The 19,709-nt window shown below is 42.6% G+C and overlaps 3 protein-coding genes and 1 long non-coding RNA gene across 4 annotated transcripts; 3 read left to right on the top strand and 1 right to left on the bottom strand.

Moving 5' to 3' along the window:
- Positions 1 to 42: 42 nt before the first annotated feature.
- LOC5514899 (UPF0764 protein C16orf89 homolog) lies at positions 43 to 8,551 on the top strand. Its single transcript, XM_001635053.3, has 5 exons — positions 43 to 671; positions 3,125 to 3,571; positions 6,754 to 7,078; positions 8,031 to 8,080; positions 8,174 to 8,551. The coding sequence occupies exons 1-5, from the start codon at positions 479 to 481 to the stop codon at positions 8,404 to 8,406; spliced, it is 1,248 nt and encodes a 415-aa protein (XP_001635103.3). The 5' UTR covers positions 43 to 478; the 3' UTR covers positions 8,407 to 8,551.
- A 473-nt stretch (positions 8,552 to 9,024) lies between these two features.
- LOC5514898 (UPF0764 protein C16orf89 homolog) lies at positions 9,025 to 12,517 on the top strand. Its single transcript, XM_032384498.2, has 5 exons — positions 9,025 to 9,597; positions 10,145 to 10,570; positions 10,904 to 11,279; positions 11,369 to 11,424; positions 11,685 to 12,517. Exons 1-5 carry the CDS (start codon positions 9,399 to 9,401, stop codon positions 12,038 to 12,040), a joined length of 1,413 nt encoding a protein of 470 aa, XP_032240389.2. The 5' UTR covers positions 9,025 to 9,398; the 3' UTR covers positions 12,041 to 12,517.
- Positions 12,518 to 13,019: 502 nt separating this feature from the next.
- Positions 13,020 to 13,870, bottom strand: LOC116619583. Its single transcript, XR_004296756.2, has 2 exons — positions 13,420 to 13,870; positions 13,020 to 13,219 (listed from the first exon to the last, which is right to left on the bottom strand). It is a non-coding gene; the product is annotated as an uncharacterized LOC116619583 (long non-coding RNA).
- Positions 13,871 to 14,430: 560 nt separating this feature from the next.
- LOC5514938 (UPF0764 protein C16orf89 homolog) lies at positions 14,431 to 18,372 on the top strand. Its single transcript, XM_032384500.2, has 5 exons — positions 14,431 to 14,788; positions 15,344 to 15,763; positions 16,604 to 16,904; positions 17,163 to 17,221; positions 17,883 to 18,372. Exons 1-5 carry the CDS (start codon positions 14,596 to 14,598, stop codon positions 18,023 to 18,025), a joined length of 1,116 nt encoding a protein of 371 aa, XP_032240391.2. The 5' UTR covers positions 14,431 to 14,595; the 3' UTR covers positions 18,026 to 18,372.
- The last annotated feature ends 1,337 nt before the right edge of the window (positions 18,373 to 19,709 follow it).

Genomic DNA, 19,709 nt, shown 5'->3' with positions numbered 1-19,709 from the left:
CTCTGGTACCCGGTACCCAGGGTAGAACGACCCTGCTCAGAAAAGGCTTGAAATGCATATATCCCGTTAAGGATAATTAGCTTTAAACTATACCTTGGCTAGTAGGACAGAGAAGGTAAAAGTCCCGGAATAAAGGGATCGACTGGAAGGAGCGGAGACATCAAATCTACAAAGTGGGTACCTGTGGGTACAGGGCTCCCGCATCCATGACAAAAAGGCCGTGCAACAAGGGAAACCAAAAGACCCTGGAGGAATGTGTAGAGAGGACGTGGACCGTTTCGAGTTTTCGTCTTGATGTTTGTGCATCCAAATCAACCGGAAATTTTAATGATAATTTGCACTCATGCTCGGGTAACTGGCTCATCAACAGGTCGCACTTGTAGCAACTCTGCCATTGAATCTGAAAAGGGGTCAGTACGTTTAGAGGAATATTTTGATTTTAATCAAGATAAGATTAGCACCAATTTTATTACAGAGGATGCGTGTGTTATGGTTGTTTGTTTTTCTCGCGTGTTTTTGTGGTGGAGCTTGCGAAAGCCAGACTTCCAAAAAACACTTCGGAGAAGCACTGAGGAATGTCATTGAAGCCTCTCGCAAATTGCTTCAATATCTCAAGCAAAACCAGCGAGAGATGATCGTGGATTCCATCTTTGGAGTTAGGGTAATGCAAGGTAAGAGACATGTCTCAAGATGAGTGTGCTGTAAATGTCAATAATTATATTAAGTAACTTAAGCTTACTTATAGTTTCATGACCTTCCATACGATAGACACTTATATGTTCTTTCTCGCCTAAATTATACCCAAAAGTTTATTGAATATTCAAATATCAGATTATAAAAAGGGCAAATTTCTCATTCTTTCTATATTTCCTGGTCTCCCAGGATACTGAGACATGTGATGAGTACTTCACAGCCTAATTGGATAGTATCAACACATCCAAATTATTGTACTAATAGCATCAGCAAATGCTATTGTTTTGGTTTTGTTATTGTTGGCAGAAGTATTTTGACATTGTTTGGCTTGGTCACTGTCAATGTGCTTTGTGTTTTCTATTTTTTTTTTTCAACTTTTTCAATGAGATAATCACTCCCCCTCCTCAACATCCAATCAATGCAAGTTGATCGTCAACGCCCTTAGCTGGGGGGGAGGGGATAAGGGGCTCTCACTTCACTGGGGGGTCAGCTGAAATGACAGAAAATTGTGAAACAATGTGATCTAGTAAAAGATACCTAAGAGTAGCCTGAGTATCAGGCTATTTTATTTTTCAAAAGTCGAAGAAGAAAAATAAAAGTACGCCTGACACAAATACTAGACGCGACGCCTGATGCCCCTTTTCAGGCTGCTGTCAAAAATGTAAAATACGTCGGCTGTCAATTTTCCAATGACCCGCGTGGTGGCACAATCAAATGCCCAAATCAAATTATAAACATCATTTATGTAAAACAAAACTACATTGGTGCTATATGCAAGGATAATAATTTTAGTAACGATGAACCCCGGTGAGGGTAAATGAATTGAAACGCAAAGGTAGTTCACGACTCAGGAGATTAACAATTTAAGTATATGACCATGCAGATCCACACATCAATAAATTACTACAGGATATTCACATCACCAATTTACTACAGGCTGCTTGAACACAAATGCCATTATTTGATAAGCTCACTAAATCAACAACTCGCTGGAAGTGACGCAAACAATCCCAAGCATTCTTCGTGCTCTCACAAACAAATTTCTTGAATATTCGTCACCTGGTCTGTCTAAAAATTTTATTGCCACGACTTATGATGTCTGTAGTATTAAGGAGCTTCTAAGACATCCAGCGCCTATGATATAACTAGTAGATCTTCGCTTCGAAAAACGATACCAATGAGAAATAAACACGCGAAATGACCGGCCTGGGCAAGACATTTGAACATCTAACCAGAGTATCAGGCGGAATTTTTCCGAAGAAGATGAAGAGAGGAAAATATATTTTTTGAAATGTTATAGAGCAAGATTTCTCAGATTTTGCTAACGCAAGGTCAAAAGCACTTTTGGAGTCCGCCATTACTCTGAGAACGAGCAGTCGACGGGCTAGGATACTATATATAGCTGAACCAATCAGCGCGTCCCATTCAAGTACCCTTTGCATGTGATTTGAACAGTACTTGTATCAGGCCCTTGTCTTGTTTCTCGCCGGCGCGATAGAAACATAGGAGGCCCTGATACTCAGGTTAACCTAAGAGGAATAATATGGTCAGCAAGGGAAAGGTTTTTATTTATCGGGGGGTGGACGGGGGGGGGGGGGGGGGGTGGGGAGAGGTCTGCTAAGTTGAATTTTCCGGTTAAAATTTTTTGCCCCTCCCCCTTATTTAAAGCCCAAAAATGGTGACCCTCCCCCATAAAAGCAACCAAGAACAAAAACAGCTAAATCCATTAACTTTATTCACATAAAATTTTTGGTTGTATTGGTTACTTTATTAAAATAATAAGTCTAGCGGCGAGGTACAGCCTTTAAACATCATCAAGTCAGAAGTAGTGTTGATTGCAAGCACATATTCGAGGGGTTTATATAGTATTGTATATTGGGGGTCCAGGGGCATACTCCCTCGTGAAATGTTTAAACCTAAATAGCATCATTGTCCACCAGAATTTTTTGTATATCTTCTCATACTACCAATCTTAAAAATTAGTGGGGGGGTGGGAGTGGGTGACCTGAATGGAAATTTGAAAAAACAAAACTTCAAATGATAAAACAAATAGAAGCGCCAGCCAAACGTACTTGCAAGAGGCTCATTATATGTATTTATTTAATTTTGGGGGGTCTGGGGCTTTCCCCAAAAAAATTGAAATTCCATACTATCAGGAGGCTCAGAATTTGATCAGAATACCTCCCCTAAAACCTGTTTATAAATTGAGGCCCTCCCCCAAATCAGCGCTCACAACATTGCAAAACTTATCCCCAAACATTGCAGCCCTCCCCTCCATTAAATAATGACCCTACCCTAAAAAAACAAAAAAAACAAAAAAACAACCCTGCCCAAATTCCTGTCAGCATAAACCCTACATTATTGAATTCATATGCAAATGTAATGATTATCATATATTCTAATATGCTAATTTGTTTTTGAAATCAATCAGGTGCCCTTCACAAGCTTTTGAACAACATTGAAAGAGGTGGCCTTAAGACTCATCGCATAAGATCCCTAGAACTTGAAATAAAACACTTGTTCATCCACGCTGGAGCTATTGCTAACAAATCATTAGCATTTGCATACGAAGCTAACCAAGAATACTTTGAAACCGTTGGCTTTACCGCTCAGACTGAATGGAATGTGATTAGAGATTTCAGACCTCTGGATAGGACCTTAAAAATTCCACAAATTAAGACAGAAAAGGATCTTGGCTTGGGGTCTGAACCTGAACTTGAATTGGATGAGTGTTTCATGGCCCTTATTGGTCGTGAAAACAAGAAAATTAGGCCATGCACAGTTTCAACTAAGTGTTGGAAATTAATTTTTGTGGCTGGCTCAAAGGACTACTTTCTTACACATCAATTGCTATATTTTATGCTGGCAGTCAAAAGAGGTAAGTCATCAATCAGACTTTTGTTTTGTCTTCACCTATATTCATGCATGACTAGCTAAGGGTGGGCACATGGGGTGGGTCATATGGGTTTGTGTCATATGGGGTGTGCATATGGGGTGGGCACATGGGGTGGGTCATATGGGTTGGGTCATATGGGGTGTGCATATGGGGTGGGCACATGGGGTGGGTCATATGGAGTGCGCACATGGGGTGGGTCATATGGGGTGGGTCATGGGGTGGGTCATATAGGGTGGGTTATATGGGGTGGGTCATATGGGGTGTGCACATGGGGTGGGTTATATGGGGTGGGTCATATGGGGTGTGCATATGGGGTGGGCACATGGGGTGGGTCATATGGGGTGGGTCATATGGGGTGGGTCATATGGGGTGGGTCATATGGGGTGGGTCATATGGGGTGGGTCATATGGGTTGGGTCATATGGGGTGTGCATATGGGGTGGGCACATGGGGTGGGTCATATGGAGTGCGCACATGGGGTGGGTCATATGGGGTGGGTCATGGGGTGGGTCATATGGGGTGGGTCATATGGGTTGGGTCATATGGGGTGTGCATATGGGGTGGGCACATGGGGTGGGTCATATGGAGTGCGCACATGGGGTGGGTCATATGGTTTGGGCACATGGGGTGGGTCATATGGGTGGGTCATATGGGGTGGGTCATATGGGGTGTGCACATGGGGTGGGTCATATGGGGTGGGTCATGGGGTGGTTCATATGGGGTGGGTCATATGTGGTGGGCACATGGGGTGGGTCATATGGGGTGGGTCATATGGGGTGTGCACATGGGGTGGGTCATATGGGGTGGGTCATATGGGGTAGGTCATATGGGGTGGGTCATATGGGGTGGGTCACATGGGGTGGGTCATATGGGGTGGGTCATATGGGGTGGGTCATATGGGGTGTGCACATGGGGTGGGTCATATGGGTAGGTCATATGGGGTGGGTCATATGGGGTGGGTCATATGGAGTGCGCACATGGGGTGGGTCATATGGGGTAGGTCATATGGGGTAGGTCATATGGGGTGGGTCATATGGGGTGGGTCACATGGGGTGGGTCATATGGGTAGGTCATATGGGTAGGTCATATGGGGTGGGTCATATGGAGTGCGCACATGGGGTGGGTCATATGGGGTAGGTCATATGGGGTAGGTCATATGGGGTGGGTCATATGGGGTGGGTCACATGGGGTGGGTCATATGGGTAGGTCATATGGGGTGGGTCATATGGGGTGGGCCATATGGGGTGGGTCATATGGGGTGGGTCATATGGGTAGGTCATATGGGGTGGGTCATATGGAGTGCGCACATGGGGTGGGTCATATGGGGTAGGTCATATGGGGTGGGTCATATGGGGTGGGTCACATGGGGTGGGTCATATGGGGTGGGTCATATGGGGTGGGTCATATGGGGTTGGTCATATGGGTAGGTCATATGGGGTGGGTCATATGGGGTGGGCCATATGGGGTGGGTCATATGGGGTGGGTCATATGGGTAGGTCATATGGGGTGGGTCATATGGAGTGCGCACATGGGGTGGGTCATATGGTTTGGGCACATGGGGTGGGTCATATGGGGTGTGCATATAGGGTGGTTTTATGGGTTGTGCACATGGGGTGGGTCATATTGGGTGGGTCATATGGGGTGGACCAAGGAGTGGGTCATATGAGGTGGGCACATGGGGTGGGTCATATGGGGTGGGTCATATGGGGTGGGCACATGGGGTGGGTCATATGGTTTGGGCACATGGGGTGGGTCATATTGGGTGGGTCATATGGGGTGGGCACATGGGGTGGGTCATATGGTTTGGGCACATGGGGTGGGTCATATGAGGTGGGCACATGGGGTGGGTCATATGGGGTGGGTCATATGGGGTGGGCACATGGGGTGGGTCATATGGTTTGGGCACATGGGGTGGGTCATATGAGGTGGGCACATGGGGTGGGTCATATGGGGTGGGTCATATGGGGTGGGCACATGGGGTGGGTCATATGAGGTGGGCACATGGGGTGGGTCATATGGGGTGGGTCATATGGGGTGGGTCATATGGGGTGGGCACATGGGGTGGGTCATATTGGGTGGGTCATATGGGGTGGGCACATGGGGTGGGTCATATGGGGTGGGTCATATGGGGTGGGCACATGGGGTGGGTCATATGGGGTGGGCACATGGGGTGGGTCATATGGGGTGGGTCATATGGGGTGGGCACATGGGGTGGGTCATATGGGGTGGGTCATATGGGGTGGGTCATATTGGGTGGGTCATATGGGGTGGGCACATGGGGTGGGTCATATGGGGTGGGTCATATGGGGTGGGTCATATGGGGTGGGTCATATGGGGTGGGCACATGGGGTGGGTCATATGGGGTGGGCACATGGGGTGGGTCATATGGGGTGGGTCATATGGGGTGGGTCACATGGGGTGGGTCATATGGGGTGGGTCATATGGGGTGGGTCATATGGGGTGGGTCATATGGGGTGGGCACATGGGGTGGGTCATATGGGGTGGGTCATATGGGGTGGGTCATATTGGGTGGGTCATATGGGGTGGGCACATGGGGTGGGTCATATTGGGTGGGTCATATGGGGTGGGCACATGGGGTGGGTCATATGGGGTGGGTCATATGGGGTGGGCACATGGGGTGGGTCATATGGGGTGGGCACATGGGGTGGGTCATATGGGGTGGGCACATGGGGTGGGTCATATGGGGTGGGCACATGGGGTGCAAATACTCCCTTGGCAGGCAGAAAAATAAAATCACTGCAAGCATAGCGTCATCCTCATCCACATCTGAAACCATAATCATGATCATACGCTGTTCTTTCCGTGTGCTGTTCCTTATGCAAATGGAGATGAAACAATCAACCTCGTTCATTTGGCACATGTATTTGCTTTAGAAATGCCCCTTTGAAGGATGGCGTATGAACTAGGCCTTACTTCCATCACCACAACCAAAATCACTATAATCTCATCAACATAACTGTTATCTTTTTGTTAATATTAAACAATAATCATCATATCCTTACATACTATCACTCATAAAAACTGTTATCATCACCTTCATCATCACCACCCTCAACATCTTTTTTAGTTGGCATCAAACTCATAGGCTGCCATATAAGCTTTTATTCATTTTAATCTTTTTTTATGATTTTGTCTTTTTCATAGGCTGCACACAAGTTATTAATAATTTGTTAAAGAAATCGAAATTCTATGGTGGCATTAATCAGTTCTTTGCAAGTCGTTGTGCCTTTATGTATCCCCAAATGAAGTCACAAGAAGCAAAAGTCTTTGTAAGTGTCAATCAAAGCCTTGGTGACATGGACCTGTACCTGGAGCAGTGTGTAGTTGGAAGCATGCTGGGATATGAGGAGTTCCTCAGCCTGCGGCAGCTACAGCAAATCCTAGCCTGGCAGCACCCTAAGGGTTGTTTTGGTTTTCATGGCGACATCATTAGGAAGCCAGAGGATGAGTATGAAGATGAGGATACCTGGTAAGCAGACTACATGTATAATATATATTTTCTAGTTTTTGTGGTGGCGAAGAGGTATTATTTTATTTTAATTATTTTGATTCAGGCCTATAGGGGGGTGGTAATAGTTTTGCGTATCGGCGGATTCAGCCCTGAAATGCTCACAGATTACGGATTTTGATGATTATTTCAGCAGAATGGTGGATTTTGGGAATACAGCGGATCATGGATCTGTTGACAATTTGGGCACGGATTTCGGATTTTGACTGCTTTGACGGTCGAATTTCGGATTTTAAATGAATTTCAATCGATGCTATTGTTTATCTGTCAAACCATGCGGATCTAAAAATATCTGCGGATCCATGGATTTGCCCCGAAAATGTTGCGGACCGGCGGATTTACATACCCCTATTCACCCCCCCTATAGTAAAATTTCCCCTAGTCACAGTGTTTAGTTTAAACATGTTTTTTTTTTGCAATTAGAAAGATAGAGGCAACCAAGCAATTGCTAAACAACTTGATCGCCCTAAAAGTAAACAAAAGTTTTTTATCCAAGTGACCGCAATCACCCTTGAGTTTCATATATTATGTAACCACTCTGATTGCAATATGTTTCATGTGACTGACTGGATAAACACCTAGATGTAGCTGCACATACAATATGGATGTGCTCTAAAACAAAGCTTTTCGGAGATCTTAGTTTGATGCTGACCTATCATATGGTGCCATCCTCAGAGGTTGTGTTTTGCCTACACAGACCCAACCATGCAAAGTTACTGTACGGAACTAATACTGGCAGCGACATTGAAACTAGGAGCACAAAAGGCAGTGTTAATTTAATCTCCCTACTGTTTGGACACCTTTGTTCTTTTTAGCTTTCCCTGCTGTTTTTCTGCTACCTTATATGAATTTTTTACCAGCTGTGCTTGATCATGCATTTCTAATAATTCTTAATGATTGTCTTGCTACACAGGGAAACAAAAACAACTATGCGAAAGCTGAAAGTGGCGAAAACATTAAAAGGTTTTTATATATTAATCAAGATTTGTATGTGTAACTAGAGATATTGGTTATTCTGTTATTTTTTCTAACTTAGGGCCTATTTTTCTTCCACAGATGGCTGTGAATTGCATATATCTGGTGTTGCTGTGGGACTCCTAGGGATGTACATCCTTTGGCTGTATGATATTATGGGCACAGGAACTCAATCAGAGCATGATATGAAAGCTGACAAATTTGATACATGGATTAAATATTCCACAGTAATAGTTATACTTGCACTAGTAGTGTACATAATGTCTAAAAGAAGATTAAGATACAGGGTAATTTCTCTTCTGAGAATCATGTGATGAATTGTAACTAGGAATTTACCTTTTATAGGAATTAGAATAATTGTTTTTGAAATGTTACTTATTTACTATTTATAGAAATTTGTGTGTGAGTTGAAACTAATTTATTATTTTAGGAATTAAAATAATTGCATTTTTTAACCCATAAGATAGATTTATGGCTGAATTAAAAACATTCACCCAATTTTAATTAACCATCCACTTTCAAAACCAGTCAACCGTAAATGATCTTATAAGTGCCCGGGGCGTTTATTAAATGTCTATGGTCAATAGATGGTCAATAGATAGGAGGCGTTTATTAGAGAGGGGCATTCTTTGAAAACTATAAAAATATAACAAACCCAAGTGCAAATGCCTGCGTAGCAAGCATTTCTTTACATTAAGCAAGTCTCACCCAGTAGAAGCAGAACTCAGATTAATTAGTTTTGATTTATATTACCGAAATTCCTATGTCACTTGATTTTTAAAGTTGACCTGGAGAGCGTGTTGAAAAACAATGCAATTTAGAGAGGATCTCGTGGTCTTTTTGAATTTAGCCTGACATATCCCGTTCCTCCAGCCCTTGCTATCCCCCTCAGCATTTAAGGCTAATACTTGGGCTCCCTGTGCTCTATGACGTCACCAAGATATAATTCTTGAAAAGGTTCCTGTTTTGCTGAAACGATTCTGTTTGTTGTTTCTGACGGATGGCTTCAAGATCTCTTTTACCGGCTATTGATACGGCCAAGCAGCTGTATACACCCCACGCAATTTATATTTCAACTGCTTAAACAGTCATTTATCAGCGTAGGCGAGAAAAACAAAGAGAATTCTTGCTTTGTCGGAAGCCCTTTGAGGTCGCCCCGCAACGATCTGCATGGGACAGGAATTTGAATTGAATTAGCAATCAAGTGGGCGAACCGAGTTTAAATAGGCGAAAAGACTTGCTAGAATTTCATACACATGGATCTAGACTCTGTTTGCTGGCGTCGTGACTTCTGACTTCATGTACTATGGGTGTAAACAATTTCAGCTACGTTATTTTGTTTTTGGCCGCCTCTTTTGGGTCAACCGCCTTCACTAGTCAAGTCGATAAAGATAGGGAACTCACTAACAATTTGCTGGACGCTTTGAATAGAGTCCTGACTTTTTATGACCACGATCACAAGACGGTCAACTTAGATGGAGTCTATGGTTTACGCGTGGCCGAAGGTAAGAGATGAGTAAGTTATAGCTCGAAAAGTTGCTGATAGCTTAAGTTTTACTGATTGAAATATATATACTTAAATTTAAAGTTTGAATATCAATTTTTTATACACCACAAACTATTTTAAAGATATTTCTATTAATGTTTCTTTTAGTCCATGAATTCTATATTGCATTTGTTCGCTATTTTTTTAACAAAAGATTAGGGATATGATACTTTCAATATGACTGACCTGTTTATCACATTGAGAGAAACCAGAAACCTAATCATTATTGATACCGTATAGGTAATCAATAATAGATTAGCTTAATTATATCTTTATAATTACTTTCTTTTTATATCAAATTATTTATCGGCTGATTTTTTTATAGCCGATCAAGCAAATAAAATTCGATTTGAATGCATTAGATTCAATTTAATTTCACTTGTTAGTGTGCTTTGATGTTTTGGCGATGAAATTGATGTTTACAAAAGGATTAAACCCAATGAAATTCACAATTTTTATTGTATTACTCTATAATAAATGTTTAATTTTTATTTTGTTTTTAATAGGGTCACTTAAAAAAATATTGGAAGAGTTTAAAGGGGGAAAGGTGTTCTTGAGCAGAAGGGATTTCAATTCTATCAGAGCACTTTGGACTCGAGCTGGTCAAATTTCCAAAAGAGCTTTACCCTATCTTCAGAAGCACAATCCTGCATACTTCCATCGGTTCAAGAAACAAGTATCGGGTCCTTGGCTTGAATTCAAAGCCTTTAGAAAACTAGATGTGGCACTCATTGTCCCTGTGAACAAGAGAGAGAGCATAGAATTTGATGAAGACACAAGTGATAAATGCATGGAGGAAATGTCAGGAACTGGAGAAATCAAAGTTCCGTGTCGGCTATCTGATAGCTGTTGGAGGATGATGATGTTTAAGGGTGCAGGAGGCTATACTCTCACGCATCAAGCTCTATTCCTGTTGCTAGGAGAGACGCAAGGTGTGTACTATATAGTAGAGAGCTTAAGCAAACACCTTTGTCAAAGACAGGGACAACTGGAAGTAGTTGTTTTTCTTCTTTTTAAAGTCTTGTCCTAACCCAGTGAAAGAAGACTTATTTGCTGCCTCATGCATGTAAACATAAGAAACCTGATAGTGCTGCAGTAGCGTAAGACCCTCTTCTTATGGTTGTGTTCATCATCCAAAGATGTCATTGTTTAAGTTCCATAAATATGACAAGTGTGAATAATTAAAGAATTTTGATCTGCCATTATTTTGTCATAAAGTAAACTTAGTATCTTCTTGCTTAAAAATCATTTTATTTGTTAACCAGGTTGTAGAAACAAGCTTGATGAAAAGATTAAAAAGTCCAAGAGTGGTACTGGTCTCCAGCAAGTATATGACCGCATTTGTGCCAGTATGTACCCGCAGATGGTAGAGTTCGAGAAGCACCCCAACTCAGATGGGCGGGATTTGTATATGGAGCAAGCAATGGTCTGCGGGATGATGGGGTACTCCAGGTTCCTTTCTAAGAATAGATTAAAAAATATTCTAAGCTGGCAGAATGCTAAGGGTTGCTATGGCGATGATGAGAGCAATGATGATAGAGACGTCTATGACATATCGTATGACAAGGGCAGGATATATGGCCGGATCCCGCAGTATGAGGAAATAAGCAGACGAGACATTAAACAAGTCGCAAGTGCCAGGTTAGACTTTCTCAATATCTGTTTAGTTTCTTGAAAGTATCTTCAATTTACCATTTTTTAAATAAATATTTATTTTCTTTGTTTTGTAGGAAACTCTTGAGTATGAAGACAATGCGATCCTTGCTGGTTGAAAAGGCCCTTGAAGGTAAACTACATTCTGAAATTATTGTGTTAAATTTTTAAAAGTTTTTAAGAAACCTGTGTTTCAGTTTTTTGCTAGATTTGAGGCAATTTTGATAAGATTTGCTCAGCTTTTATTTGGCCAAAACTCTATGCAAGTGCTCCAAATGAATTCTGATCCTGAAATCTTGACACCGCCTGACCCAAGCATGCACTTTCCTTCTGTCTTTGCTGTTCCTTACAAACAAAGATTATTAAAAAATCTCTACTCATTTTTTCCTTTAGATGGGTGCATGTCTCATATTACTGGAGTGGCTACGGGGCTACTAGGGGTGTACTTGCGATGGCTTGTGCACAATGCCCCACAGAAACAAAGCCCCATGTTTGATGGCTTATCTGAGGCTGAGCAAGTCAGAAAATCAACCAACAAGGAAGGGCCTCTCTTTCTTCGCCATATAATGGGCTCTCATGAACAGTTGGCAGGTGCTGCCTTAAACACTGAAAATACTCTGGGATCATCGAAAGTTCCGGAGTTAGCTATTGTCTGTGTTTCTCTTTCAGCACTTGCAGTGGTTACTTGGAAAGTTCGCAAATTTTCACCACATTTCAGATATTTTAAAAAGAGAGGTCATACTATATAGTTAGTCAATTTTCTCCTTGCAGAGGAATTACACTTTTTTGTAATAGATGTATCTAATAAAATAGGGGGATTATAAAAGGGAATTTAGTTCTCTATGCACAAAAAATTGACGCGTTAAAAGAATATTTTTATAGAAAAAATCGTAATAGTCTAGGTAGACTAAGTGAACTTGCCCTACCAAGTGTGACAGCCTGCCTGATATGAGTATTTGTCTAGGATGTATTGTAATCGCCTTATAAGGCTAAAATTCTAACGTAAGATGACCGTTTGGATGCTGACCATCCTACGAGAGGTACATTTATTTTCGGTAATCGCCTTAAAACTCTACGGTCGTTTTATGTCGAGTGCTCACTCGAGGTCACCTCCGGCCCCAAAGAAGGCTGGCCATTTAAAAGCTGTTCGATTGTTCATAGCTTAAAGTTATCAAAAATTGATTTGTAAACCACTACTTTGATTAAATAGTTATATTCTCAATGTATATACGTTGTTGCCTTCTTTTATTAACAGATAAACTAGAGATACCGCTTTGGCAAGGTTGCCTTGTATTATCTTTGACAGTTGCCTTGTACTAACTTTTAGCGCGTCTGGTTATGCCAGCATGCGGCATCAGACAAGAAAACTATTCAGTTGTTGGCGCTAGATAACGTTTTCATTTAAGAATATTCGTGGCACTAGCGAGTACAGGCGTCGAATCACTCAGCTACATTCAAATAGACGCCAAATTGTGACATATTAATATCAGCTGGAAATTGCCTCGAGAGTTCGCAGATCAATGAAAGCCGCAGTAAATTGTCTCTGTGTTCCATTTACAAGAGACGTTATGTGATCCGGAAGAGTGGCCCCATCGCTTGCACGAAACACGTGGGCGTATTAGCGACACCCCTCGTGGAGTCGTGCATTGCGCGGAAGCAGCTTTGATATAAATGTGCTCTTATAAATCCGTCAAGTTTAATCTTTGCTATACTTTACTCACATTTTAATGGAAAGGATCAATCTCGAACTCCATTTCAAGTGGGCTCGCATCACGTACTTAAGTGATAACTCCGGGCTCATTCTTGAATTCTAGAACGTTGGAATTTACAGTGTTTCGGTAACCCATTGATGAGGGACCTGAACGGACCTGTTATTATGTATACTGGATAGCCAAGCCGGGCTCTTGATTTCTATTGCCGCTTGTATCCTGGAAAAATACAGTATATCTATGATACTAGTGATTAAAAAAAAATTAAGAATTCACCACCCTAAAAGAAACTTTCCTGACCTCATATGTAATGAAGTCATGGAAAGGGGCAGGAAAGGACGTGGATACAAAACAAAATCCATCAAATCTTCTTGAAAGCAAACAGCGAACCCCATTTCTCAAAAAGAAATATTTATAACCTCATAAGTAGTGAAGTCACGAATCCAGCCGTGTTTGCCTTGAAGAATATGAAATCCCTTTCCGCCACTACCCTAAGTGGTTGCTTTTCACGCCTAGTCCACGTCTTTGGCGTTTTTCGTGTACTTTTTCTGTACCCCTAAATGTCAAACCCAAACTAAGAATAGTTTGCCAAGAATTACTCTAGTCTCAACATTCCTATTTTCGTTTTCGAATTCAAAGTGTTTATATTGCAACAAAAAAAGAACAGCTTCCGCAATAAAATTATGAAAAACACTTACAGAAAGCAATTCAAGCAATTATGAAAGTATCTTTTCCCTTCAGTGAAGAAACATGAATTTGAAGAAACGGAAAGAAAAAACGTTTAACAACCTAAACATGTCATTAATGAAACCATTTATATCTTTTAACGCAAGTACCCAGACTAAGTTTCACTTAATTCGCCAAACCATTAGGCCTGGATGAAAATAGATGAGACGTTTATAGCCTCCATGTGTACTTGAAGCTCTCGAGAACAGCTGGATGAAAAATATTAAAGGGCTCTAGTCAACCGGACTTCATTGTTTTCACTAAATTGTTTTCACACAAATTATGTGATACAAAAAAGTAATAACCAATTTGAAAACAAAGTTGTATAATTTATTACAAAATGCATTAAGAAATATCTCTATAGCCTCTAAGCCAAGTTTTGTATTTTGTTAGGATGACAAAATGGCGGCTGGCAGAGACACTTAAAGTAAAGTAATCGTATCTGTCAACCCTTGACTAGTTGCCGACATCATATCCTTCCTTCGGGCGAAACACAGCGTCATTTAACACACGTCATATTTCTCCCGCGAGTGAAAATTTCTATCCTAAAGTAAATAATCTTCCCAGGTAGGATTTACCATAGGATTTGGTCGAACTAGTTATAATAACTAAGCTTGTTCTGGTAAAAGTTTTAGAATATTATGAATTTTCGCGCGCATTTATCTGATTTTTATCTACAAATCACAAATGGCATACTCTGTCTATTGGGTGGGCGTTTCAAACTGAATGAATAAATACACCACTTATTTTGCAAACTATTTCCTATGCTTTTAAAAGCACACGTTAGTTTGACGTGTTTCTGGTCTTGCTTTGCTATGGGACGCTATTTCATCTGAACCTAGCACTATTGAGTCTACACTCACTATACAATGAAACCAGGACTCATAGCTTTAGTCTGCTTGTGCTGGTTCTGCAATGTCCAGTTCGTCGTCCCGCAAATTCCCGAGGCCCGCGGGACTGTGTCGCCACTTGTGCAGTCGTTTGAGAGAGTGCTCGATTTCCTTGAACGCGAAATGTCGAGCATTAATCTTGATGCTGTGCTTGGCTTGCGAATGGCTGAAGGTAGATCACTAGATGCACCCGTATCTCTAAAGAGAGTGTGTCTGGTCTTTGTGCGAGAAAAACGTTTCTGACGAATAAGGATAAGTTTTCCAATCTAACTTCTAGCAATAATGCTATTCTTTAGACTCCATAGGCGTTATATATTCGGAATACTGATTATATTTCTAGTTTAAGCCTGCTACATACAGTTTTGAATATCACCAAAATGCAATTGGCCTATTTTGGATAAAATTAAGATACATGGTGAAAGTGAGGAGTGTCTTCTCCTCTCTTGGGGCATTTCTTTACTATCTTCTTAGGCTTGTTACTTTATCTTCTTGGGCTTGTTCCTTTATCTTCTTAGGCTTGTTACTTTATCTTCTTAGGCTTGTTCCTTTATCTTCTTGGGCTTGTTCCTTTATCTTCTTAGGCTTGTTACTTTATCTTCTTAGGCTTGTTACTTTATCTTCTTAGGCTTGTTACTTAATCTTCTCAGGCTTGCGCCCTCTTCGGGAAGTCACATAGATGTTTTATAATGCGTCCTGTCATTTCTAACTTTTTCCCGTTTCTTTCAAGGAGTGTTGCTTCAAACTTTACAAGATCCAGAGGTCCAAGAACACCACCCCTGGGTACTCCATAGAATAAAAGGTCTAGCTCACAGAGTATCAAAGCTTATCCCTGAGATACTTCCTTTTCTGCAAAAATCCGATCGCGTATACTACCAACAGGTCGGATTTGTTGTCAGTAAAACCTGGAGTGTTGTTCGGCGGTTCAGAAAATTAAGCAAAGCTCCCAAACGCCATCTCGCCTTCAACGACAAGAAAGCAGGAACCCAGGCTCCTCAGCCCTGTATGGAGGCACTTTTTGGTAGCGCAGGGCCTGGTAGTAAGACCTGCAACGTGACGGATGCGTGCTGGACAGCCATGAGAAGGCCTGGTGCACTAGGTTATGAACTTACGCACCAAGCATTGTACTTCATGTTTGGCGAAGAGAGAGGTAAAAAGCAATCTGGCTGGCTGGCTGGCTGGCTGGCTGGCTGATTGTTTGATTTTTGATTGATTGATTGATTGATTGATTGATTGATTGATTGATTGATTGATTGATTGTGTCATAACAGAATAGGATACCAAGAAGTCTTGTTTTGAAAACGCTCGATCAATTCCGCTATTTAAGAATATTTTTGCTGGCCGACATCGAAAAAGAGAACGATACCCTAACGTTTTAGACTATCATAGGTTTCCCTCGCTCTCTCCCGGGCCCTTTATACTATTTAGAAAAACAGCATGATATTTGGGCATTTACCTCTACTGAAATAACTGTTAAAAAATCAACCTAGTTCCCAGGGCCCTCTTTCTTTCCTGTTGGCGCTGAGCCGACAGTTCCGCGTGCTCTGGCAAAAAGTGGTGTTTAATCGTTCGAGTAAAGATACGAAAGGCTGACTTAAGTCGCTGTTTTGACTTACTGTACAGCATTAAAACCATACTGTACAAAAGATGACGGATTTGCTTGATAACGAGGGAGTAATAAAGAAACATTAAACATTATAGCCTAGCTTTGCGCTAGTTCTCTTAGCATTCGCCAAAATGTGGCAGTTCGCCGATGAAAAGCCGCCATTTCAAAACAAAAAGGGAACTAGTCTTGCGTTTTTCACCACTGGCCGCTGAGACAAATAACAGGGAATGGGAGAGCGGCCTGGGAACGAGGTTTCTGAAAAAAAAAAACACTACTTGGCTTCACTGGGGGAGGGGGGAAGGGGAATGGGGGGATGCCAGTGCCTTACGGCCCGCGTGAAAGTGATTTAAACTTGTTTTTTTACCTTTTCATCGTTATTCTCAGGTTGCATTAAGGCGTTTCAAGATAGACTACGTCTCGCAAATGAGCCCGCAAGCCTGAGACCAGTGTATGACAGAATTTGCGCAGATACATTCTATCAGATGCTCGCCCTTGAGCGCATGCGCGGTAAAACACAACAGGAAGTTGACCTCTACTTAGAGATGTCCGCGGTGTGCGGTTTGCTAGGCTATTCCCAGTTCCTCTCGTTCAAAAGAATGGGAAGGCTGCTCCGCTGGCAGATGCCTAATGGTTGCTATGGTGACCCGAATTATGACGCCTTGTTGAATGAAGCTGGTGGTGTCTTGTAAGTAAGATGATTCTTCAGTAACGTTATACACAAGAACCTCTTTATAACGGACCCTTTCCCTGACTGTTTTACCAAGATTATACCAGGAACTTCATTAAGCGACAAACTCCATACAACAAATACTTCCCCTGACTTTTTTTCAAAGTTAATACAGTGGAACCTCCGTATTGAGGACACCATTAAGCATACAACCCCCATAAAACGGACACCTTCCAGTGTGTCTTTCCACTCATTTTATGTGTAATTTCGCCTCAGGTATCAAACCAGCCACAGCAGAGCAACAAGATCCCTCCTGACCGTCAAGGAACTAGAAGGTATGGGCCCCACTGGTATAGTTAGACGTTTGACGTGATCCAGGGGGGAGGGGGGCTGGGTCCAAACCCAATTTCGATGGATTTCTGGTACGAATTCATTGTATTACCCGCCCCTTTTTATTTTCATTTCCTAATTTGTCCACCCCCTTTCTTGACCCTTGGGGCTTTTCTTGGGTCTTGATCTACCAGTCCAGTGAACAAGAAACAGAAAATGAAGCGAGACTGCCTTGCATTCATTAATTCATGCCCCCTCGACGTAAACTGTGCATCTCTAAGAATACTGACGCACGCAAAAAATTAGATCTATTTGTTAGGTACCGATCTTGCGCGTATTCCTATCTAGAAGTGGCAGTGCATTTTTTTTTCTGTTGATTTCCAACAGCTAAATCGTCTCTTGGCTTTTTTTCATCGAAAATCTTCGTAGCGTTTTCATTGGTCAGCACTTAAATAATGGTTTCCAATCACGCCACCTTACCACAATGTGCTAGAAAGCAAAAAGCACGAAATGCAATTCTGTTAGTTTGAATGACAGCAGCCAGAAAGTGGTTGGGAATTAATGACAAAAGTTCGCAGAAACTGAAAATCATAGTAAAAGCCCATTCGCTTCTATACCATGCACGGATTATTCATCTAAGCCTAACCTATCTATGGATTACTACAGAGGGCTGCGAGTCTCACATCACCGGCGTCGCTACAGCTCTGATCTCGGTCTATCTTCGATGGGTGCTTCACTCGCCGGAAATGACGTCACGATCCATTGCACAGGAAGCCATGGCCTACACAACATCCCTGCACCATAAATGAACCTTCTTTCACACCCACTGGACAATGCGTTCGTTATACATAGACTTATCATTGTAGGGTAGCGGAGCACCAGAGTATGCTGTATACATAGACTTATCATTGTAGGGAAGTAGCGGAGCCGAGCGTTCAATACAATTTGCTTTATACATAGACGTGGCACGGTTAGGTAGCGAGGCACAAGAATGTGCTTTACTAGGACACAAGTGCAATCACAAACGCGACAAGTGAGAATCGGTCAACGGCAAGCGAATACAAGTGAGAATCGGTCAACGGCAAGCGAACACAAGTGAGAATCGGTCAACGGCAAGCGAACACAAGTGAGAATCGGTCAACCGGAAGCGAATACAAGTGAGAATCGGTCAACGGCAAGCGAATACAAGTGAGAATCAGTCAAACACATGCGCAACACAAGTGAGAATCGGTCAAACGAAAGCGCAACACAAGTGAGAATCGGTCAAACGCAAGCGCAAGTAAATCAAGTAGTCGCGTTCTCTTGCGCTTACGTTCTAGTAAAAATCGGATGTGGGTTGCAAATGCGTCCTGGTGAAAACCGACCGTAAGGTAACGTAGTAGAAAGGACTTCTTTATATATAAAATAAATAACATTGATGTCGCAGCACAAGTATGATATACGCAATCGTAACTAATTATTGTTCCAAATTGATCCATACTTGATCAATAAACACAAAAGTTTTAAAAATATTCGCGTTAAAGTTAAAAAATAACAAGTTTCAATGTAGGGGTGGGGGTGCTCGCTATGTGTTTTTTTTTTCACGCTAACGCTCGTTGTGTTTCACGCTAACGCTTGCTGTTTCATGCTAACGCTTGCTGTTTCATGCTAACGCTTGCTGTTTCACGCTCACGCTTGCTGTTTTACGCTACCGCTCGCCGTGTGAGACTAGCTAATGCTCGCTATGTTTCACGCTAACGCTCTCCGTGTTTCACGCGCTAACGCTTGCCGTGTGTTTCACGCTAACGCTCACCGTGTTTCACGCTAACACTCGCCGTTTTTCACGCTTCATTTCATGCTAACGCTTGCTGTTTCATGCTAACGCTTGCTGTTTCCAGCTCACGCTTGCTGTTTTACGCTACCGCTCGCCGTGTGAGACTAGCTAATGCTCGCTATGTTTCACGCTAACGCTCTCCGTGTTTCACGCGCTAACGCTTGCCGTGTGTTTCACGCTAACGCTCACCGTGTTTCACGCTAACACTCGCCGTTTTTCACGCTTACCCTCGCTGTGTTCCACACTAAAGCTCGCCGTGTTTCACGCTTAAGCTCACCGTGTTTCACGCCAACGCTCGCCGTGTTTCACGCGCTAACGCTTGCCGTGTTTCACGCTAACGCTCGCTGTTTCAAGCTAATGCTCGCCGTGTTTAACGCTAACGCTCTCCGTGTTTCACGCGCTAACGCTCTCCGTGTTTCACGCGCCAACGCTCGCCGTGTTTCACGCTAACGCTCACCGTGTTTCACGCTGACGCTCGCCGTTTTTCACGCTTACCCTCGCCGTGTTTCACGCATTAACGCTCGCTGTGTTTCAAGCTAATGCTAGTGGTTTAACGCCACCCCTGTTTCACGCTAACGCTTGCTGTCTCACACTACCGCTCGCTGTTTGACACTAGCGACCGCTCTCCGTGTTTAATGCGCTTATGCTCGCTGTGTATCACGCTAACGCTCCCCGTGTTT

The sequence above is a fragment of the Nematostella vectensis genome, chromosome 7 (assembly GCF_932526225.1).
Source record: "Nematostella vectensis chromosome 7, jaNemVect1.1, whole genome shotgun sequence".
NCBI lineage: Eukaryota > Metazoa > Cnidaria > Anthozoa > Actiniaria > Edwardsiidae > Nematostella > Nematostella vectensis.
This window is presented reverse-complemented; position numbering and strand designations above follow the sequence as displayed.

Bases quoted from the DNA above. Each gene is read 5' to 3' on its own strand.
- LOC5514899 (XM_001635053.3), top strand. From the start codon at position 479: ATGCGTGTGTTATGGTTGTTTGTTTTTCTCGCGTGTTTTTGTGGTGGA. The intron at 3,572-6,753 runs GTAAGTCATCAA...TCTTTTTCATAG, and splicing joins TATGCTGGCAGTCAAAAGAG to GCTGCACACAAGTTATTAAT. The intron at 8,081-8,173 runs GTTTTTATATAT...TTTCTTCCACAG, and splicing joins AGTGGCGAAAACATTAAAAG to ATGGCTGTGAATTGCATATA.
- LOC5514898 (XM_032384498.2), top strand. From the start codon at position 9,399: ATGGGTGTAAACAATTTCAGCTACGTTATTTTGTTTTTGGCCGCCTCT. The intron at 10,571-10,903 runs GTGTGTACTATA...TTTGTTAACCAG, and splicing joins GTTGCTAGGAGAGACGCAAG to GTTGTAGAAACAAGCTTGAT. The intron at 11,280-11,368 runs GTTAGACTTTCT...TTTGTTTTGTAG, and splicing joins AAACAAGTCGCAAGTGCCAG to GAAACTCTTGAGTATGAAGA.
- LOC5514938 (XM_032384500.2), top strand. From the start codon at position 14,596: ATGAAACCAGGACTCATAGCTTTAGTCTGCTTGTGCTGGTTCTGCAAT. The intron at 15,764-16,603 runs GTAAAAAGCAAT...CGTTATTCTCAG, and splicing joins CATGTTTGGCGAAGAGAGAG to GTTGCATTAAGGCGTTTCAA. The intron at 16,905-17,162 runs GTAAGTAAGATG...ATTTCGCCTCAG, and splicing joins AATGAAGCTGGTGGTGTCTT to GTATCAAACCAGCCACAGCA.